Source organism: Eleginops maclovinus, chromosome 19 (genome assembly GCF_036324505.1).
Source record: "Eleginops maclovinus isolate JMC-PN-2008 ecotype Puerto Natales chromosome 19, JC_Emac_rtc_rv5, whole genome shotgun sequence".
Lineage (NCBI taxonomy): Eukaryota > Metazoa > Chordata > Actinopteri > Perciformes > Eleginopidae > Eleginops > Eleginops maclovinus.
Window position 1 is genome coordinate 16,051,218 of NC_086367.1, and position 23,608 is coordinate 16,074,825.

The 23,608-nt window shown below is 38.9% G+C and overlaps 1 protein-coding gene across 1 annotated transcript; it reads left to right on the plus strand.

The window, feature by feature from the left end:
* The first annotated feature begins 809 nt into the window (after positions 1-809).
* LOC134881079 (uncharacterized protein C14orf132) lies at positions 810-21,909 on the plus strand. Its single transcript, XM_063908208.1, has 2 exons — positions 810-1,109; positions 20,079-21,909. The coding sequence occupies exons 1-2, from the start codon at positions 1,083-1,085 to the stop codon at positions 20,313-20,315; spliced, it is 264 nt and encodes an 87-aa protein (XP_063764278.1). The 5' UTR covers positions 810-1,082; the 3' UTR covers positions 20,316-21,909.
* Positions 21,910-23,608: the final 1,699 nt, after the last annotated feature.

The window sequence follows — 23,608 nt, forward strand, 5'->3', positions numbered from 1 at the left end:
AGGAAGAGGTCCATTGTCAATACATACGTTCTGAATAAGTTGGGTGTTATTTATCATTGGCAAGCAGAAAAAAAAACATAACAAGCTTTGGCTACTTTGAGCTTTCCAGGTCTGCCTTTCTACGCACAGAATATCCAGTAAACCAGAGATTCCTGTAGTGCTTTTCAATTCTTACAAAATAAAATGAAGCCTGGCAAAAGCAGATAAATAAAATAAAATCTTTAAAATAAATAATAAATTGCTATAACAGGGAGTAAGGGGTTTTGCCCACAAATGTTAACCATCTTGATGATCTCAAGGAGGCCGGGAATGACATACATTAATGCTCAATAAGGATAATGAGTTGTACATACTGGTGTAACTTGCTATCATTTAAATGTATTCTTAACTATGTTGTGTGTCACACAAAACCAGCAAGGACCTGTGTCATTTCAACAGGTAGGTGTAGATTGTCCTCCTTAATACAAAAACAAACTCTGCTCTGAGATTTGAATAGAAATGAAAAAAGAGAGCAAAAGAATATGGGCAAAAAGCCCTAATTCAAAAGGAAACAATAGTTGGTTACATGGACATGTGTGTCTAAACGCACATGCACGTTTCACTGAGTGGAGATTTCAATAAGAATATTGTAGATACATTACTTTGAGAAAAAGACTGAATGAAAATCTAATATAAAGACAATGAAGAAAGAGAAGACACAAAGAGAAAGAGAGAGAGAGCGAGTGAGAGACTTGCACCTCCTTCGTTACATGTGACAGTCTAGCTCCCCCTCTCCCTCCCCCCTCTCTCACTCTCATGCCGTCTCGCGCGTCCTCATCTCTTCATTTCTCCGTCTGCTCAGCTTCTGCTCCTGCTTTTCCGACACATCCTCTTCATTTCCCCCTGATCCTTCTTTCTCGTTTTTGTTTTCTATATATCTGCATCTTCGACATGCTCACGTGAAGTCCGCCAACTTGCAGAGCACTGTGGATGCCGAGTTTAAAAAATAAAAAACAAGGCAAATGATCTATCGGGGAATAACAGAAACAACTACGCACGTTTGCATCTTTCGTTGAGTGCCTTGGCTTGAACGGAGCAACAGGATGGATCTGTCATTCATGGCTGCGCAGGTGAGACATCTTTTCTCTGATTTGCACAAAGAGGTATATCTAGTTGTAACTTTTTTACATTTATCTATTGATTTCATGGGCGTGGCCGGTCAACAAGTCTATGTACTTTAACAATTTACATTTTCTGTACGTCTGAACACTATTTAGCTTATCATATATATTTGGTACCCTGAACTGGAAAATCAATATATAAATTATCATAATATGGCTAAAGGGACTTTATGGCACTTAGTACCTACTCCCCTTCTGTATGAGAATTTGTGCGGAGGTATTTAAGTAAATACTTGATATTGGTATCCTTTATATGAGTATTACAGATTTGAGTTTTTTTGTAGTTTATGTTCATGTTGGACTTGGACACCTTTCCGTGTGTTTATTAAATTAAAACTTTAAAAAATATATTTCTTGATTATATTTTATCTTTTTTTCCCCAGTTAAATGAAAACAGTTTGATTTGACCAAGACCTCGTGGTCTACTGTGTTGATGAATGTGCCTGTTTGAATTGATTTTTGGATTAATGGAGAACATGTGTTATTGTGCATCTTTTTGGACATGTGGTTTGTTTTCATGGGAGCTGATAGGCTATTATTCCCTCTCCTCGCTCAGTGTCTGGCTGCATACGGTTTGTATGGTGCCATTTACTCTGCCATTTTCTTTGCAACGGCTAATAAAGGGGTTTACAGCATCATCTATGCTACCAAATGCTGTTGTGCAGGATAGACATGCCTCCAAATCTTTATAAATCATAAACCCCTGAATTGAATGGCATAGGAGCATGGAGTCATCCGAGAATAAATGTTTATTCAACATGATTCTAAGAGAGGTGGAGTGAGATAACAATGTGGAAAATGTAATCTAACATCCAAAAATAGTCTGCATTATTCACAATATTTATTCAATCTTTTGGTGAATCGAGTTATCAAAATCAGGGTTATAATTCACATCATACTGTTCATTTTCTTTAAGGACTAAATCAGCTGTTGTGTTTTTAGAAACTTTATATAGATAATATAGACATGCACATGAACCACACTTAGCTGACAGCATGGGAAAGGCAGACCACTATCAGCCTATTTATATGTGGGAAGTCAGTTACTCATAATCACACCTGGGAATGGTTTGAACACACTGGAGCTTGGGACTCCGCTGCCAAAGTAATATGTTTCTTTTGCCCTGGCGATGCATGAGGATGCACAGCTATACAGAAAGCACTCTCAGTAATGGGAAGACAATGAGCTGGCCTTAAAAGTATGTATAGCAAGCAATTAAAAGAAATGTGGAAACCATATTGCACATTGAGACCCAATGTACTTGCAAAATGAATAAGCAAGAGGGAAACTAAATGATCAGCAGTTTAAGATCATGTGTAATGGATTCAGTAAACCTACACCTAACAATGGCTGGAACTAACACAGCTAGTAATACCTGCAAATACAAGTAAAAATAAATGAGCAGAAGGTTCAAATTCTCTTTTTATTGCCTCAAACATCTGTTTTATCCTTCCTCACATTAATACATGAGACAATAACATTTTCTACAATGTTTTAAAACCGAATGAGGTCTGATTGCCACTCAATTTATTATGCCACCCTGTGGTGCTCTTCTTCTGCAACGGTATTATTGTCTTCAAATGTTGGTGCCACCTGCTGCTCATCTTGAAAAACGAATTGCTAATAATTGCATAACTGTTGGGGGAAAAAAACATTGTTCAAATTGTCTTTTTTTGCTTAAATTGGCTTTACATTTGTATATATAATGTCAGGTAAACTGTTTCTGCTCTGGACCAGTTGTGTTAAGAGTTAAAATGCTAAGATTCATGGTAGCAGGTGACAAATATTTAGTGCCAGGAGTCATGGCCTCACCTAAATAAGGCTCTGCTTCTAGTTCCCCATGACCCCATCACATCAAACTTATTTCCTGCGGCTCATCCAGTTAACCTTTTCTCTGAGCATTTGTACTCCTCGACCTCAAGACTGCAGACCCATCAGAAGGCTAATGGCTAATTTTACTGAGGGGAAAATCATCCCATTGCCTTGAGTCATTCATTAATGGTGTCTGTGAATGAAGTCAGGAAAATGTCCCTGGCGTTTTGAAGATTGACTTCACAATGGATGGTTCTTTTGACCATCCATCTCAGCGTAGCTCTGACGTCTGCAAATCACTGAACCTTTGCCAACACTATGTCTCTCAAAGATGAGTGATGCTGCCATAACTGTTCCCTCATAAAGATAGGGAAAGTTTTAAACAGGTCCAACTTAGAGGACCTGGCTGGGTGTTTTCTCCCTGTAGCAGGAGATCAAGAATAAGTATTTCAGGAGATCTACTAGTCATTGTTGCAGCAGTGTATTTAAAGAGAACCTATTAAACTCATTAGTAGTATAGATCTTTCAGAATCTAATTTCCTTAGAAAACTAAGTCTGGCATGCAGCAAAACACATTCTCCAACACAAGAGCATACATCATGTGTTTACCAGAGAATACCACTTCAGACGGGCAACATAATTGGCAGTATGTTCACTGCATTTGTCACTCTTCTTTTGTTCAAATGATATTGTATGGTATCACAGAAACATGCTAAATAGGTCTCTGCAGAACAATGGGTGCGCTTTGTGTTTGGTGAATCATTTTCATTTGGCAGCAATGCCTCACTGGTTCGAAATGAAAAAGGGCATACTTCATTAGGCTGAAAGAGGTGGAATCCTCAAGCATAGCAAAACATGGATTAATAGGTGACAATCACAGTTAAGCTTTGAATACTAAGGTGGAGTGCAATGAGGCAATTTATTTTTTATCTTTTCAAAGAGACTGAATTAGAAATGTTTCAGATAACTTCCCCCAGCTCCTTATTAAGATCAATTTTTAAGGTGCGCTTAGTTTCTGCTATATGTATTTTTCAAGACAAACTATGATTGTTAATCATACCGTCTTCACCTTTGTGATGTCGATATTATTGCAGTGGCTTAAAACATCAGCTAGTGTGTTCCCTGGTCACTAACTGATGTTGAGGTCAAGTTTAAAGTGTAGTAGACGGGCTTCATCCTGGGCATTTTCCATTTTCAGCCTTGCTTCAGCCGACAGATCTGCCACACAGGACAGCAAAACCCTCAAGGCTGTGTCTATTCAGTACAAAGTGACCCACTGGCCTTGGCCTTTAACTCATTTATGCATGTGCACATGAATTGCATGCACACAGAAACCCTTTTAAAAAAGTACTATTGTGGCATTTGTTTATCCCCATGTGTAAGAAAAAGGCCTCACTACATGTGTTTCTTTTCCTTTACTGTCTAGACAGTTAGGTATTGACCGTCTTGAGTTCCCTGTGGGTAAGAACTGTCAGATTGCAAGGTCAAGGGGTGAACATATTCTACATTTGGCTTGCACTTAACTGATATTGATTTCTTTTGACTGATCCATCTTTTAGGTCAAATAAAATATATTTCTCCAAACTAAGTGTGTGCCAACCACAATCTGCTGTAGATAATACTGTAACAATGGATGCCTTATACAACCCCACTATCCCTGCTATCCCTTTCTATGAGACGCTTATGGTCTGTTTCCATTCTCTTCATTTTAGATATTTTGTCTTTTCATGACAGGCCATCAGCCATTCTCATTACTCAATTACTTATTCAGTGAAGCTTTGGCTCCGAGTCATTCTACCTGACAGGGTAGTATATACATATATATCTGCTTGCGTTAGAGAGGATAGATGAGAATGAAAGGATGAGGATGGAAGGAGCCGTTTAGAGGCTCAACACAAACAGAGACATGTTTATTTACCCCGAGCAACAGGAGCAAACAGGACCAAGAAAAATACCTTGTTATAATAATGAACCAAAAGATTGGACATTAGAAAGTCAGTACAAACAGAGTGATGGAAATTATGGTACATTTGTTTAAATACATTGACCTGATGCAGCATTTATTTGCAGTTTTGAGAATAATTTGCTAAAGCTACCTAGATTATATAACCATTTAACTGTCATCTGATAATGTCTGGAGATGTACAGTAGTGAGGAGACTTGTTTGTGCACCTCTACCACTGATATGAAGCCAGATATGGTAATGCAAGTTGAATAGTTCACAAATGAGATTATTTTCCTATTAAACACACTTTGCAAAATAGCAGCCGCCACAAGGGCTATATCGAGACCATCTTTGTTCGAAATTGTATAAAAAATTCAATTACATAATCATGTTATCTCCCCCGTTATCTCTTCACACACGGACTGTCCCTTTTACAGAATAGATCTCCTGGTCTCTATAGTAGAGGCTTAATTGAAGTGTGTCATAATGGCCCTCAAGCCTTTTCATTTATTTGACTTCAGTTCCCCTCTGGCGTTTTTGTCTGCCTTTTCCTCAATTGGTTTTATATAAAAGCTATATTCTTGAGAAAACTCCCACAGACCCATCTCAGCCTTCTTCCACGTTTATGAACCTCCATGGCTGTAAACAGGTTGAGAAACCAACATTAACCTTAAATCAGTTAGACGGAGCTGTAAGTCTACAGAATAGTCAATGAATGATTTGAATAGATGAAAAGCCGCTCTTTGTTGGATCTGGTTTCTTTATTTAGAGGCTGTCCCGGGAAGAACTGCCTAAGGGTTTACATTTAATTTCAGTTTAGTTTTTTTACTTGCACCTTTATATTTATGCTTCCATTGTAGATATAAATACAACTTAAATTGATAGAATAACATTAAAAACCAAAGGGATTTTTTGTGTTTCTTTGTGTGCAATATGTTTTATGTGAAAGCCAGCAGAAGCATTCAAAGACATTATTACGCTGCAACAGACCAGGATGCCATGTTAAAAAGTAGATCCTTTAAATGGGGAAAATGTACCGGAAGTGATGAAGATGTTACCCTGCTTTTCACAGCAGAGCTACTTTGTGGTTTACTTAATAGATGTACTGCATGTAGAGAGGGAACATAAAATACACTGGGGGCAGAAACATTCAGAACAAACACAATGTGCAGCATTTTGTTGGGGATTTGCTTTGGATGACTGACTTTTACGTCATATATCCCCACAATCAAACAAAACCTCATTAAAAAATAATGTATGTATAGGTTTTTGTAACTGTTGCTTTTGGAGAGAGTTGCTACAGCTGCAGGTGGTCGGGTTAAATTAGCAGCATCGGACTCTTCCTGTTGAAGTGAGAAGTCTTAATGCTCTCACTGGGAACTATTGACTTACCACCAGGAAGCTGCAGGTCTCTATTTTTGGCTCTGATAACGGCTGAAGCAGGCTCCAAACAGCATGTAAACAGATTGAACATTTGCTTAACCCTTTCCCCTTAGCAGCAAGTGTCCAATCATTACTTAGCAACCGTTACTAGGCACAGCGGGCCTGAAGGTTTGGATTTCACTAAAAGTTGAGATTTGCGTTATTGTTTTTTTTATAGCCCAAAACCAAAATACAAGAGGAAAAATGTTGAGATTTGATCAAATATTGTTTGACCAATCCAAACAAGGGACATTTCGTACTTCATTATTCTCTGGGGTTAGAGCAGAAATAGATATTTGACCATGTTACCATGCTTCTTAAAATGACTTTTTGAGGAGTCAGTGTGCCAACAATATCATTTTATACAGCCATGCATGAAAAGAGAGCTAGACAGTATCAACCATAAGCCGTTAGTTACTGGTTAAATTAGGCGTTCGGTTCTCACTGAGATTACAGTGATTGATGAAAATAATGCGACTAAGCTGCCACAACACTGTACGTAATTTCCCAGTTTCTCCATGCTATCTCAGCTTACAACATGTTTGTACTGCAGATGCAAACATCTCCCAGCTGTTTTGCACCTGAAATGAATGATTGCATATTGAAAAAAGTCCTGGGGAGAATGAAAGGGAGATTTAATGGACTGTGACAGCCAAGTATGAAGTAATAACATCTTTCCCTGATAGACCTAACCCCCCTAACTGCATGATGCTTCCTATATAACTGTGCCTCTGATATTCAGCTGGTATGAATTATGTATTCCCGTATAAATGATCTATTCCTGACATCATTTAAAGCAGCTTTATCTCCTGTATTGATATGTTCCTGAATACAACAGATGCTTTGATTGTGGCTGAATTGTTGATGAATATTGACTCATCTTAAAAATGAAAGCTCCATGCACATACACTTAAAATCTAAATTCAGCTCGTGAACAGTTCTTTTAATTAAAGGGAATTTGGGAGGGATTTAACAATGCATGCTTTGCTTTTGTGTAGGCTGCAAACAATCAAGGAAGACGCTGAGATGTATTATCATTGTAGTTAAACATATCGGTATTGCTGCTGTAACTCATCGTTATATTTAGTGTTTTTCATTAGCATGCAAAACATAACATTTGGTAATTTTGCGTATGGAGTCTCCAGCATAGCTTTTTCTAGTTTGCCAAGAGTTTTCAGTTAAAATGTTCTATTCCCTCTGTTTAATTTCAGTAAATTACCCCTGTATACACAAAGAGTAAAACAGGATTTCTTGGAGCTTTTTTTCATTTTTTAGACAACAGAATTTCTGGTGCAGCTTTTCAGCAATTTAAGTCAGTTCTCACCCCAAGCTTTAATACTCTAGTGATTTCAAACAATGCCTCTATATTAACACCAACAGCAAAGCCTGCTTTTGATTTGATCTGTTTCACTGGGCCTTACTCTTTGAGTCTGACCTTGGGCTTTGTTCAAAGGAAGCTGCCTTGAAACTAATGACATAGTCTTCAGACGGGTCTCTCTCTCCGCCCTTCCCTCTCACTCACTCATGTTCAATCTGCAAAGAAGCTGAGGTTATATCGCATAATATACCTGCCGAGAAACACTGCTGCCCTAAGAGAAAGTTCAAGTTTCACTGTCTCAGTACTATATGTAGCTCAGGCACAGTCTGTATAGAACCCAGAGTATCCACACACCATCTCATTATCCTGGATTGTATAACACCCGTCCTATTAGAACTCAATTACCATATTTCAGTCTTATAGCTCATTTGTGTCATATGCATCTGATCATTATGCTCCAAATAGAGTAGTTTCAATTTCCCTACTGATGAACTTCCCAAAAGGTAAATTACACCCGTCGTCTGTGCATAACTTCAATGTGTTGCTGCTGATATTTTACATCAGATTAATGGCAGCTGTTTTTGTCGTACAATACTAGCCTTGCTTAAAGCTCCTCAGCTCCTATTATGTTTCATATGAAGCAAATCTGACTTCGACCTTCTCATTTCGGGTGCATGCAACTTTAATGCCCTGATGATGAATCAGGCACTTACGGTACAGTCAGTTGTATTACGTATGGAAATCATTTGGAATGCCCGCCGGTATGCATGAGTGGTGGAGAAGTACACTAACTTGGATTTTTCTTAAAATGTTGAATTTTTCATGGCTCTTACAATGGCTCTTACTAGAGCTTCAAAACACTAGAGCTTCAAGCTTTTTTTTTGCCGATGCTTTTTTGTGTTTGAGCTAAATACCATAATGTTTTAACCACAGTATCAGTCCTAACAATGTATCATTCTCAGTAGTGTGTGGCTCTCTGGTCTGTTGTGTTTCACTGTTTTACCCCTGAGCTATTTGCAACATATTAACTTATGAGGCTTCTCTGTGATTTCAGGCATTTTTATCCAGTGAAAATGGCACAATGAGTATTGAGCTTCGCCATGTAGTGCAGCACAACACTTCCATTATGTACGTTACAGCTTACAGATACTTTGTAAGCTTTACACATCACCTGCAGGTCAGTGCAATATGGGATTACTATGTACTCACCAATGTGTAAACAATAAAACAATTGTATCATTTTGAAGAAATGATTTTGTTTAGTGCTGTAGTTGCTGATCAAAGAGTGTGAACATGGTGTAATTGATTAATTTCACGCCTGAGACTCTTTTATGGGATGCTACCATCTTACACACAAACACACGCCTGCTGTTCAGACAAGGCTCTGTGTCCTGACACCCACCTCATTTATCAATGTGATATATTTCCATCTAAGAGTGGGAATGAAAGAAATCCTTTTATTTATGGCCGTTATTTATGGACAGTAGGTACGTAACAATAAACGCAGCGATTTAAAGTACCAGTGGTGTGTGTGTGTGTGTGTGTGTGTGTGTGTGTGTGTGTGTGTGTGTGTGTGTGTGTGTGTGTGTGTGTGTGTGTGTGTGTGTGTGTGTGTGTGTGTGTGTGTGTGTGTTTTAATGCATGTAATAAGAAGAGTAACTACCTTTACGGAGGAATAATTCACATGATTTGGCTGATGCATACATGTGTTTTGTCACATTATCCATGAACTAACAAACATGCATGACACTGAACAAACTCACACTAGCATAATTACAAGGACACACACATACTGTAAACATCATATTAATTCAAGACTGAGGGCATGCAGAGCACCGTTGAACTGTTACAGTATCTGAAATCACTGTAACTAGGCCAACATGGCACTTGCGTGACAAATTTATAACACCCCCGGCAACCCCCTCCTCCCACGGGGGACATACATACAGCAACCATTCATAAATGCGTTTGCCAACCTGCAGCGGTATGCTGCGCTATAGCAGCTACACCAGTACATACGGTAAGATGCTAACTTCATTTTACAGCATTTGTGTTGTTACGCTGAAGGCAATTTACACACTGAGGAAAAATTAGATTCAACCATGGCTTTATTATGACATTGGGCCTAATGCAAGAACATTTTCCACTTCTTTTACTCAACCCCTCTTACTTTTTTTTAGGTTTGCGTGAGATGTTATTACTTGAATTCAGGAAACTCGCTTAACTGCACCATCTTGTTTTCAACCTAATGAATTCAATATATGTTCTTACGTTCTGCAGGATTTGTAGGCAGGTTCAATTCACAAAAAATACTCAATAATAATAATAATAAAAAGAATCACAATTAATGTTGTCTAGTCATGTCTTTTATTTTGTTCATTTTTTGTGTGGTTTTTAATCTCAATAACTCCACCATTTGTGTCCCGTGTGAAACAAAAAGTCAATGTTTACTTATTTTAACTTACATATGTATGTTCATTGGTACTATTAGTACTTGTGAAACAAACAATGATCTTTCAATACATTTAACTAAATATGTATGTTGCCTAAACCTCATCAATTGTAAACTTCCACCTGGTGTTTAATACTGTGACCTTAATTAGGGAGTAAATATATGTGATTGTAATGTAATTGAGAATTTGGGTTGATTGAGTGCCCCGTCTTATTATCTACGGAACACACAATATTCAGTTGTAGAGAGGCTTGCTGAGTGCTGAGTCTTTCTGAGTCATTTGCTGAAAAACGGACTGCCTTTATAAAGTAGTACAACTACAAACAAGAAGAAAGAGAAACCAGACATTTACAGAACACAAAGTATTTATTATTAATTTTCACGACAAAAATTCATTAAATCAACATGACACTGGTAGGTGTATTGCCCAGGACCTAAGAAAGCGTAGTGTTATCATGAAGTTGTTTTGCGCTGCCGTAGTTTTACAAATGAACCAAGAGGATTCTAGATTATTATGGACTGACAGTTTGCTCATTTACTGAACAGGTTTAGGTGATCAAATGAAACCATTTTTAGTGCGCATATTAACTTTGAGTGTACTTCAAAGTTTTCCATTGTGGAAGTATATGTTTTCAAAACTTGCTGAGAGTTGGAAGTTGTATATAGCTCTACTGAGGGGATAATTAATCACATTTCACGTTTAGACTGACAGTTCGTGACAGCAGCTAGCAGGCTATTACACAAGAGAGGAATAGAACAAGGGACGAATAATTGCAAGAGAGCTTTTATATGTTAAAATAGAGATGAAAAACACAAACAATACAGCAACGAAGCCTCTGAGGATTTGAAACGTGTTATGCTTAATTTATACCGGTTGTCCAGAGGGGTCTCCAGCAACAGCTGAGGTTGCAAAACAAGAAAGACTAAAGAAATCTAAATTAGATCTATTATCTTCATAAATTCAACACACAGGATTTTATCTGTATACTGAACGTTAGTGGATAGAGTTTTGTTATACTGTCTAATGAGTGTCTCTCTCTTGTAGGTGTACTCAAATGTGTGCTCTGTTGATCTCAATTTCATCTCTTAAACCATGTAAAATACTCTAAACAGAATAGATTAAAAAGGAAATAATGCCTACATACAATTTGTGTGCTGTATGTTTAGTTCAATGCACACTGTACTGTATGTGCGAGTTAGAGGAAGAGAATTTCCTTCCATCTGGCTATCGTTCCTGAGTAACTTCTGCTACCTCTCAGTCTCATTCCCAGTGGAGTTATCTTACAGTACAGAAAGACACAGCACTACAGTGGAAAGGAGCATCTGTCACATGCTATAAATGTAAATGCTAATATTGCATGGTATGTTGGGTCATGAAGATGACTTGTGCTGTACGCAGAAATTAATAGGAGAGGATATTAAAGAGAAAGCCAAAGAAATGTTTGAATACAAAAAACGCGAGTGAAATAAATAGGATGAGCTAAAATGACTGAATGATCAACAATAATTGTAGAAATGGGGCGAAGCCTGCGAGCTAGTTCAGGCAGTCAACTCGAGCACCAATGATACATTCGCACATAACGCCCCTCGTCACACTTGCAACCAACCAAACATAGTCTCCTAATCTGGCGCTACCTACCTCGGCCTCGCTAATGCTGCTGCTACTACTGCTGTTTCCAATCTGCTAATGTGTTCACCTTGCTGCTGTTGCTGCTGCTGCTGCGTTCACGTTGGCGATGCTCGCCTGCCCCACCACCACCCCAGCTTCCATCTGTAGGCTCGGGGGATAGTTATCTAATCATCACTCAATGTTCTATGTTAATATGTGGAGTGATGAGGCCCAAGCTTAGACGCCAAACTCAAACTATATACTGTTTCTAATAAACATATTAATGAAACGCATGAGTTGTCTGACTGAACTGTAATCATAAAAATGACATGCAAGTCATAAGAAAGCGATCAGTCGATTAAACGGTGAAACTTCCTTGACTGTTTTTAAGAATGGTCTGTTTCCACAAATGTTGCAGAGAATTTGAATGATATGATGCAGTTTAATAGAAACCATGATGCTGGCTCAGCTAAAATGAGAGCTTTTCATCTCCCATTGGGGTGTTTCTGCTTTCTCTGTATATTAAGTCTCACAGTCTTGGCTCACCCTCAGCCAAGTCTTACATGAGTGGAGATTCAATTAAGGGCTACCATCTCTCCGACTGAAATTTCTCTGTAAAGCACAGTGAATGAGCAGGCATGGACGGAGCCGTAGGGGCGTCTGACGCCAGCAACAGATACAGTGTGGTGATCTTTTTCTCCCACCTCAGTTTTCTGACTGCTGCTGAGATACACAACCTTTACCTCAGGTTGGATAATGACAATGAATTTTATTAAAGAACAAATCTTCTACAGTAAAAAAATGTAAATCGCTTTTTTATTTTAGCAAGCCATTTGTTAATTCAACACATTGTTTTTACAATTTTGACAATCTACAGTAAGACTTGTTTTCAGTAATTCTCCCCTCATTCAACAGAGCAAATGTTTCTACTTTTACCCACGGCAAGATGAATATTAGCATTTTAATGGCATTGGAACATTTCAATAGTTTCTAATCAAACCTGTCAAAAAACACAAAATACTCACAAAAACAATCTCCCTTAAAGTCTTCAGAGAAGACATACAGTATGCTCATTCTCAGGTTCATATTTGTATTTTGTGCTTCTACTGAGACATATTTCTTAAATGTTCAAAAGTGCTTCTCAAACTGCCTGTGTCGCAACACCTAATAGGGCCTCTTTAAGAATGGGAAATGATACACTATAACCTCGGATACAAAAATGTTTATATTCTTAACAAGCTTTTATACCGTATTGTGTAATCAGCACAGGTGAGCTAAATCCTCATGACACCAACTCTAGCCTCAGGCTCCTGCAAAGAGAGCCGCTCACATAGAGGGGGTGCATGCCAATTACCTTGATTGGTATGCACATTTTCCCCCTATGCTGATAGCACATAAGTGATTTCTTTTACCAGAGTGTGTTTTACTGATATTCTTTTTGTCAATTCATGACTAAATACAGGTTATGATGTGAATGTTTCATTACTTTAAGAACATATTTATTCGCCTACTTTTTTTGTACTTCAATCAAATTGGTATTGCTATGGGTCTGTTACCTTCAGTATAAACTGCAGCAATGTTGTTATGTAGTATCAGATCAGCACATAGACTTGATTTGCCATGAATGCAATCTGTTTGCTTAACACATGAACATGCAAGAGGCAACATGTGACTCCACTGGGTGTGTTTTAATTAAAATTGCACATAATGTAAAATACATGTGCTCTGCATGGAGATTTGAAGTGGTGTGCAACATAGCACACCAAGAAATCTCTGTAGCTATCGCATGCTGTGTTCTTTGTTGTAAACTGTACCATAAAACACATGCTGCACATAATCCAGTGTATGCATATTTAAAATATCTGCTCCTTTAAATAATATATGGCCCTTAGCTTCATTGAAAAAGCAATTTTCTGTAGATTTTGAGAGGTATCTGAAAAAACCTAAGAGTGAAAAGTTAATGAATCAGGTTGATATATGCCAAAATATAACAGGGATGTATTTATCTGTAGGATTGGCGGTTTGTAAGAAGTATTTTTATAATTAATCTGAGCTATAATTGCTTCTAACAATAGAGACTTTAAATAAAGTGTGATATATTATGTATATTGTTGATGCTCTTGAAAACTTTATTAGTATTACTTTATTATGTTTACTGTGTAATCACACAAACCTAAGAAACATAGCTTACACCGAATATCGCTAGGTAGCCAATCAATAGTAATATATTGATTCTAATGTCTAGTTGGGTCCATAATACTGTAAATAAAGCATGACTAAAATTCAACAGAATAATCTCAAAGCTTACATATCAACGATAATAACATTCAAAACAATGGAACTGTCCGGGCTGACAGTTTGATACCAGTGTTGCATCGTCTCTGATCTGAGATTCCTCAGGAGAAAATGACGGTTCATCTTCTGCAGGATAAAGGATATATTTTTTGTCTTGTCTTCACCATGTAGAAGTCTTTCAACTTTCAAGCTACAATGATTCTCCTCCTTGTTTTAGACGATGATGACAGTTGTCATGTTTGATTTTAGGGTATCTGTCTTTATATTCCTGTGTGAACTGGGTCTCTGCAGCAAGCGTAGTCACAGACAAATGCACTACAAACATTCACATGTCAAGTCAGACAATGTGACGCACACACACACACACACACACACACACACACACACACACACACACACACACACACACACACACACACACACACACACACACACACACACACACACACACACACACACAGCCCCTGTCTCTTTCACTCTTTCTCGTCACTTTAAATTCTTGTTCATCTGGCAATGTTTTTCAGGTCTCATCTGGCGAGAATAAGAAATCACTCTTTCTTTGTGGTGGATTTTAATGTTTAATAACTGCAGAGTTTAGTTTCATCTAAAATGTCATCACGCAACTGAAAATTAGCAGCACATATCACTGAGCAACAACTCCAGATGTGAACATGCATTATTTCCTCCGCTTGAAGAAATGTTCTACCAGCGTGAGGCTGGAATTGTTTTCACCTTGTCTGTGAGTGTGTATCATTATAACAAAAGGTGGTCTTTGAAACAGAATCTTGAGTACTTTGACAGGTGTCTATGTTTGTGATCTTGGATAGATATGGTTAAAACAATAGCTTCACAACTGTTCATGGTCTAAGCAAGGGCACCTGGAGTAAGGAGACTTTACACATGTGGCCGGATATGGTGTCGTGGGACGTTTGATTCCATCGCAAAATGGTCTTTTAGTAGCTATGATTGTAGATACTGGACGAAAAAAATCAATCACATTGAGGTTAACTACTCTATTGATAAAAGAAACATGAAGGTGATACATTTATTATTCATAATATCAAGGACGTATAATAAACTTTCCCTTGAGGGGCACCATTTCCACAGAGCTGACAGATTGACCAGGATGTCAAGCAAGGACCACTTGCTCCACTTGTTCTTGTGAATTATAAGATGTATTGTTAAATGCTGCTGGGCTGCTGAGACAGGGAAAATCAATGAGAGAACAGCTGTAAATCTGACCAGCAGGAACCAGACCTGAAACTAGAGGTCTCGCCACTTCTGCGCGGGTGAACAAGCCTCCTTAAAACCCCTGTAAATCTCCCTTTAGATTTATGTCAAAACTAGCTGTTTCGTATGGTACTGACCAAATCTATTTTTTGCCTAAGTAGGTACTATTGGATGCTTTTCACTGCTACCCCTACACAGAAGAGATTATTTCTATGATTTTTTTTCAATACTGTAATCCCATTTATTTATATCCCTGATCATAGGTGTCCTGAGTTGTATTTGCAGTAGGTTATATATAACATCCCGTCAAAAAGCTGTCCTCTTTTTATCCTATCTTTGGGAAATGTGAGGATTTGAAGAAATGTGTACAGTTTAATACAGCTGTAAAGAATGCAAGGACAAATCTAAAATCGTATTAAGTTTTATTTTAATTAATGTAGTTTGGCCGTCAATACAATGGAAAGAAGGACACTCAATCTGTGCCTGATTTTGGCTGAAAGTTGAAAAGAAATCTGGAATTTCTCCCTATTTACAGTAGGTCAATACTTTCTGTCAGTCATTTAATATCAATGTCTGACTTCTGAGGGAGGATGACTCATTTAAAATCCTAAAAAAATAACAATGTTTTATTTTTGTATGATTGTATAAAGGTTTAAAAGCTGCATTTACTGCTCAATAGAATGTAAACGGACTATTATATAGGGATTATGTTGAGCAGTAACAAGACAAGCGACAACCAACAACCTGCATGTATTTTTTTTTTAAAAGCAGTACTTCCCTAACGTTCCAAGTCCACACATGAATTAGACATTAAATATGTTTTTGTTCAGTGATTTCCAAAAACACCACTGTGCCACAGTGCTTTGGAGAGAACACGAGGAGTTGATATAAATACTCCCTTCAATTAAACCTGACCCATGTGCCGGGTAAATGCTTATAAAGTGGAATAAAGCCAAAAAACATGTGATTGTGGATTTCCAACAGAAGAAGCCCCAAGTTTGGCTGTCACAATCTCAGAACTGACCATAAAGGGTGGAACAGAAACAGCTCAAGGTGCATGGCATTAATACTACCGTTCCTTCAAGGAGAACTCTCTTTGAACAGTGCTTTTGGGAACGTCAAAAACAAAAGAATCCAGAAGGCAATGTCTTTGAAATCATTGCTCTTTCTGCTTGTGTATGACAGTAGTCTGCTCTACGTCTGATTGCACTGTGATCTCAATACAAAAGTCGGATATAAATATATGAAAAACAAAGATGCCATCATAATGGAGACAAAGCCTACAATAACACCTTTCCAGCAGTGACGTGGTCGATAGAGCAGAGATGGTTGTGACAGAGGGCTAAATCGTTTTCATTGATTGAGGGTGTGATGTCCAGCACAATGTCCATTCTTTGCACAGCAGGGGTCCACCTCCGTGCCTTTCCTCAACGATTCAGTTTGTTCTCTCGAGTGCACCTTCAAGTTTGTTATCCACAAGGACACAAGTATTGACCTTTTCATTTGACCGCGTTTTATCCCTGAGCGCAGAAAACCAACTTGTTTTCTCTGATTTTGCTTCTTAACAGCCAATGCTTGAGTGCTTTTGTGGTTAGGTATATGTTTTCTCCTTCCCATTACCCAAAGACATTTATTTGGGTTTTGCTTGTTTATTCCAAAGCCATTTCACCGAGTTCTTACTGGTGGCAGCATCCAATCCCACAGGAGGCAATTACTGTCCATTCTATTTCACAATTACTGTGATCACCGATGTAGGATGGTACAGCTCGAGGAACAGCTGGGAGGATAAATCAAAGCTGTGAGAGCAGAGCAGGTGGAATTGTACAGCAAATGGAGCTTCACTGTATCGTCTACCTTAGATCGGGGTTTTCCTGTGTGGAATATTGCACAGGTGTTGTCATCACTCAGAACCAAGGAGGTGTGAAATATGCAAGTCAGGACATTTTCTAGTGTTGGTTAATGGGGGGAAGTTATTTTTCTCATTGACGTCACACAAGTTCTGTTTTGAAAGTCTCTTTCATTCTTCATGCTCATGTTACCCTTTTCTTTTACACATTTCAGTACTGTAAGTCTATAGAAGTTTACAAAAATTGCTTATATCTCAGTCACTGTATTCTTCTTGGGTTGATCAGAAAAGCTATTGGATAAACGTAAATGCATATTCTGTCTTTCTTAGTACTGGACACACAGGTTCATTACATGCAACCGACAACCCCCATTTGCAGGTCGTTCATGAAAAACAAGAAACATTTAAATGAGATGTGTGGTCCGGTCAACAGAGACTCAAATACAGTATGTGGCTGAGATTAAAGTAAAGTGCATTTAACATCATATGGTTCTATCAGGTTACAAAGCCCTCAAAATGATAAGGGTAAATGGAGCCTCTATATAATTAGGTATCTCTAATACATATCATTCTAACAAACCAGACTACCATACTAATTCAGATTAAATGATGATGATTGAACTAAGCTAGAAAGGTCGGTTTCAAAATAGGGGACATCAAAAAACAATATTTAATTTTAATCTAAAAATGAAAAATCATGTCTTGCCCTTTTGCAGTTGAATAAAACTAAAGCTATTTACCATTATTTTTTTAAACAATCTCCTGAAGTTTACATTTGTTGCATCTTGATTCATACGTAACGCAGGAGAGTAACACTGATGTCCTCGAGAGTTTGCACTAAATAAGAGATATATTGTACTATAATCAAGACACACATTTTCACAGTTTGAGAGTGAATCAGTTCACTTAGTTGTAATCTAAAGGTTAAAAGAAAGACTACTTTATAAGACAACATGTGAAATAAAACCACTTACTGTTTGTCAGGGGAATACTTATGGAGGGTGTTAGCTGTGGGTTCAGGAAGCTCGATTCCAACACACTTTGCTTTCTGTGGGGATGTTCTTGTTGAAGCCATTCAGCCATTGGTTTAATGTTAAACTGGAGAAGTGAGTGTGTATGGTTTCCAGGAAATTTTGGTCAGTGTAGTTGAACTTTATCACTTAAGGCATCAATATATCTCATCAAGAAAGGGTTTCCTGGCAGTAATGCTTAGGGGATGACCTTCATACCCCGCTTTAAGTGCTCAGATGCTTTAGGATGCTCCCTCTCTGGGTCTCTATTTCCCTCGTTTCCATTAGTGCTTAACCGCTTGCTGCGCAAACCTCACATGCATGATCCACATGGGATTTGTGGGCTTGGATGAATGGATAGAGGAGCAGGTCCCTTGAAAAATGATGATATACTAGTGACAAGTAATCGAAACAGCTTTCTACATGTACTGCATATATATATTTAGGCACACCATCTCCAAAAATAGACAGCAATCAAATATTTAAAAATCAGGCTTACTGACGGAATATATTTGCACACACTCCCAGTATCCACTTCGTTTTATCCGGTACACTTACCCAATTATGCAAACAGCTCACGCCTGTAGACAATGAGTTACTTATAAATAAAACAAAAATATAAAGAATGCAGACAGGGTTGAGAGCTTCAGTTATGGTCATATATGTATGACATAGCAGAAGGATCCACTGGGAATGAGTGGTGTGTTGGGGTTGCTGGACTTCATGCATGCCTGTCTGCCTCCATCATGCTCATGTGAACAGTAGGCGCTCCACGGGATGTGTCATGTCATTATTCTCCACCAGGGGCCAATGAACGTAGAGCAGCTGAATGCTTTCTAAACAGTGTTTTCCCCTGTGTGGGGCAAGACCTCACAAAGACTGTCTTTGTGCATTAGCCTGCGTGTACATGAGAGAGAGAGAGAGAGAGAGAGAGAGAGAGAGAGAGAGAGAGAGAGAGAGAGAGAGAGAGAGGAGAGTGTGAGAAGGACTGAAGGTGAGCAAATGAGCGAGCAAGAGAGAGTTCCTGTGTATGCGGGCGCTCGACATTCCTCCGAGGTATTTTTAGCATTGTTTTTCAACAACTTCAGCAGAGCCTGTTTTTCTAGTCGAGCGTGGTACGGGTCTCTCATGCATTTCACAATCATATCCTCTGCTTTCAAGACACACAGACACACAGACATACCCACACACACGCGCGCGCGCGCGCACACACACACACACACACACACACACACACACACACACACACACACACACACACACACACACACACACACACAAAATACTTTCTCACAAACACATGAAAGCATTTGGTTGCTTTCTGCTTTAGTGGCCAACATTTACAGAGAACTGATTGTCCAAGAAATAAATCATTTTCACTTCTACATCTGAAATATTTATTCCATTTTAATCAAGCACCTCTTCCTAAACACAAACACACTCTCAGCGGTGTGTGAGATTAGAGTAGGACCCTGCACGCCTTGTAGCCATTTACTAACGATGTCGTGATGCTGCTATACCTCTCAGTTATTTTAATACAGCACTCACACTTGCTAATGCGTGACCAATAGGCAAACAATCTGACGTGCACTGATTGATGGAAAAGGCGAGCTTTCCTTCCCTGCACGAAGACTGTGAAGTGGTTTGTTTTTATCGAGTTAAATGATTACTCATCTTTTACAGTAGCAATTCAACACTGAAAACATCATCACTTTGCAAGTCTGTGAGGCTACAACATGCTACACTGAACAATATCCAAAAATACTTTTTAGTTGTTTTTCTTACAGGCACCCTAGAAAAGTTGACCGGGTTGTCTATTTCTTTTGGGTTCCTAGGCAATCCAATTACCAATTGATAGCCACAGTATTAGCAGCCAAATATTGATAAATGACATACTGTCATTTTTTCCAACTGCAGCTTAACTAAGTGTAAACATTGAATGTTTTCTTTTATTCTTCTTTTTCTTCATCCCTTTCTAGATCCCGGTAATGACGGGGGCCTTCATGGACTCCTCGCCCAATGACGACTACAGCGGCGAGCATTCACTCTTCAACTCCTCAGCCAGTGTGCACGCCGCAGCCTCCACCGCCTCAGTACACGGCCAGCCGGACGAATCACAGTCCATGTCCAGTGATGCTATCTGGCTGTGGATCGCCATCATCGCCACCATCGGAAACATTGTGGTGGTTGGCGTTGTCTATGCCTGCACTTTCTGATGAACATATTCTAAGAAAGACAAACACGCACACAAACACATCCTGCTTTCTCCAGATCTCTGGACCACCTGAGCGGAGCCTCTCTTCATGTCTCTCTCTCTTTCTCTTTCACCCCCTGCACTTGTTTTTGGATCGGTTTGAGCCCCTAAGGGTGTGTAAGTTGTGATGCCAGAGAATGACATATGGACTATTATATTTCTTTTTCAGAGAGAAAGATGGGACTTGGCTGCAATCATTGCAACCAAGCAATTTTGGATGCTACAACTGGAGAAGAAGCTTTTGTGTTCAACAGCTCTTCAGTTAAAAACAGAAACATCAGTCTGTGCTCTCAACAGAGAATCAAAGCAACGTATTTCTTTTAGCCTAAGTTTGTTTCCATGTTTCTCCTCAGACAACACCCTCACTTAAAATGCAGAGATGAGAATGGAGATATTGGGCTTAAGATTCAGGTTGATTCAGGCCATCTTAAACACCCTCCAGATAGTTGCTCTGCAATTCAGGGCAGTCCTGTTAAATTATGCGGCTGAGCAGAGATACTGAATGTTGAAACATTTAGAAAGTGCTGGGATTATTTTCATTTAGACAGCCCTGAGGCCCAGGACATCAGAGCTCATTTAAGGACTAATTTGTAGATGTGTGGACAATAATCGTCAGTGTATATACTATCTAAACACTTTTACTGACAGGAAATGAAGAAAACAACACATTTAAAATTCCATCATCATCTCTAAATGGCTAACTATATACAATGAATCATGACTTTATGATAATGGACGTATTACCAAAAACATAATTTAGGGAATATTAGGAAATCTAATTGTATTGTCATGGTCTGTTCAGTCATGTTTAGATATTATCTACAGATGATAATGAAATACAATTTAAAGCACAAATTGAATCGCAAGAAGATGTAGCCTACTAAACTTACTCCACCTGATCATGTTTTGTAGTTATTTTAAAGTACAGCTTGTAAAAGTATTTCTTATCAATCATTATTAATACTAACAACAGAGCAGATCTGTAGTGAACTTTGTGATTTGTGTATGCTAACGTGAGTAGGGAAAGGATGTCTCAATTGGAAATCAAATGTTGTCATGTATCAAGCTACCCTTATAAATTTGTCCAGTAAATCAAATCATGGCACCTTGGCAACTAATACTCTCCTAATTGGGAACTTTACTCTTAAAATGTTAATAATTTTGATTTTCCAAATGTGAATATTAAATTAAGTAAGCAGTACTTGTTTTTTTCTGTAACGTTATATTACTTCTGGGATTTATGAAATGACATCAATATACTTTAGATTAAACAATACAAACTTGTCCTGTGAACACCATACTGTACTTGTTCAAATGTTCATACACTGCAAATTACAATACTAGCTTACTGTATCAACTGTACCAATGTAAGGAGAAATTCAGACACACTCTGTTATTATGAGTATACTTCTACAATGTTCAGAGAAGGACTTTTCAAGCCTGTTATTTTTAATAAATGGTTGATGTAGAAATGTATTTAGACATGTTGTAAACCACGTACACAATGCTCCTTTTGTAAAAATATATGCTATTATTAAAGTTTCTCTAATAATGCATTTTAGTTTTACTCTGTCGACAAAAGAGGCACAGAAAACAGTTCCCCTTGACCTTAAGTGTCAAATACAAACATGAGGCTTTGGGGACAATGCTTCATCTTGCGAAGAGGTATTTTAGCTCCATCTTTTCTCCGTCTGAATAAGCTGGCATTGTTCCTGGTGAAGCTAACCCACTGACAGACATCAGCAGTGGCTGCTGAGCCATCAGGTGATATTGATGCTCGACGAAGATGGTGCCATCTGTCATTTCGACACAGACACATCTTTTTTGGAATCCACTTGAATCCATTGTACTGCACCACTCCATCTCTCTTCGTACTCGTATTTCTGAGCCAACAGGCTGTGTGGGAAGTGAAGACACTCCTACACTCCAAAAATCCTACAATATTAAAAGAATGCAAGATTGTCTTGACAAATAATAGAAAGGTTATGTGCAAAAAGAAATGCTATGGGGTTTTCTAAATGCAGTTAATATCCTACCGTCTGAAATCCTTATAGCCAAAATGATTTTACTTGAAGTGAGCTTATCAGCTTACTGCAACAACTAAATTAAATTAATTAATTATTATACATCTGTGGTAATACTTGACTAAATGGATAAAGGTTATGGTTACAGGCAACAACGTTTCTAAGAATCCAGGAGGTACTGTATGTTGAGATGTTTCACGGAATAAGTGGTCCCAAAGAAAAAGTCGGGATCACTAAAGTCATCATTCATTAAAAGGCTTCGGTCGATGTGCACCATGGGTATTTTATGGCAATCCCACAACATTTTAACTAGAAACTAAACACGTCAACCTGCAGGAGTAGCGATCAGGATTCATCCTCCGGGAAACCATCCATCCTTCCATCTTCTCCCGAATATCCGTCAGGGTCGCGGAGGTAACAGGTCCAGCAGAGAGCTCCAAACTTCTCTTTCCCTGGTCACATCAGCCAGCTCTGACTGGGGGATTCCAATGTGCTCCCAGGCCAGAGAAGAGATATAATCCCTCCACCTGGTCCTAGGTCTACCCCTCGGTCTCTTCCCAGCTGGACGTGCCTGGAACACCTCCCTAGGGAGGCGCTCAGGTGGCATCCTCACTAAGTGCCCGAACAACCTCAACTGGCTCCTTTCAACGCGAAGTAGTGGCGGTTCTACTCCGAGTCCCTCCCGGATGACTGAACTTCTCACCTTATCCTTAGGGGAGATGCCAGCCACCCTGCGGAGAAATCCCATTTCGGCCGCTTGTATCCGCGATCTCGTTCTTTCGGTCATGACCCATCCTTCACGACCATAGGTGAGGGTAGGAACGAAAATGGCCTGGTAGATAGACAGAGAGCTTTGCCTTCTGGCTCAACGCTCTTTTCGTCACAACGGTGCGGTAAAGCGACTGCAGTACCGCTCCCGCTGCTCCGATTCTCCGGCCCATCTCACGCTCCATTGTTCCCTCACTCGAGAACAAGACCCTGAGATACCTGAACTCCTTCACTTGGGGTAAGGCCTCATTCCCTACCTGGAGTATCCAGACAGTCCATCGGTTTCCTGGGGAACCATGGGGAAACATCAATGGTTTATATGGCAATCAACCCAGCAGTTCTTGAGATACTTCATTGCTGACGGCGTGATTAAAAACCTCTACATGTTGAAAGAAGATAAGATGTTTTTTTTCTACCAAACAGAAATGCTTTTGTACTTTAAATGGGTGTAGTCTTTACATTC

Excerpts from the sequence above, each read along its gene's own strand:
- LOC134881079 (XM_063908208.1), top strand. The coding sequence starts at position 1,083 with ATGGATCTGTCATTCATGGCTGCGCAG. Across the intron at positions 1,110-20,078 it reads TGTCATTCATGGCTGCGCAG|ATCCCGGTAATGACGGGGGC; the intron begins GTGAGACATCTT and ends ATCCCTTTCTAG.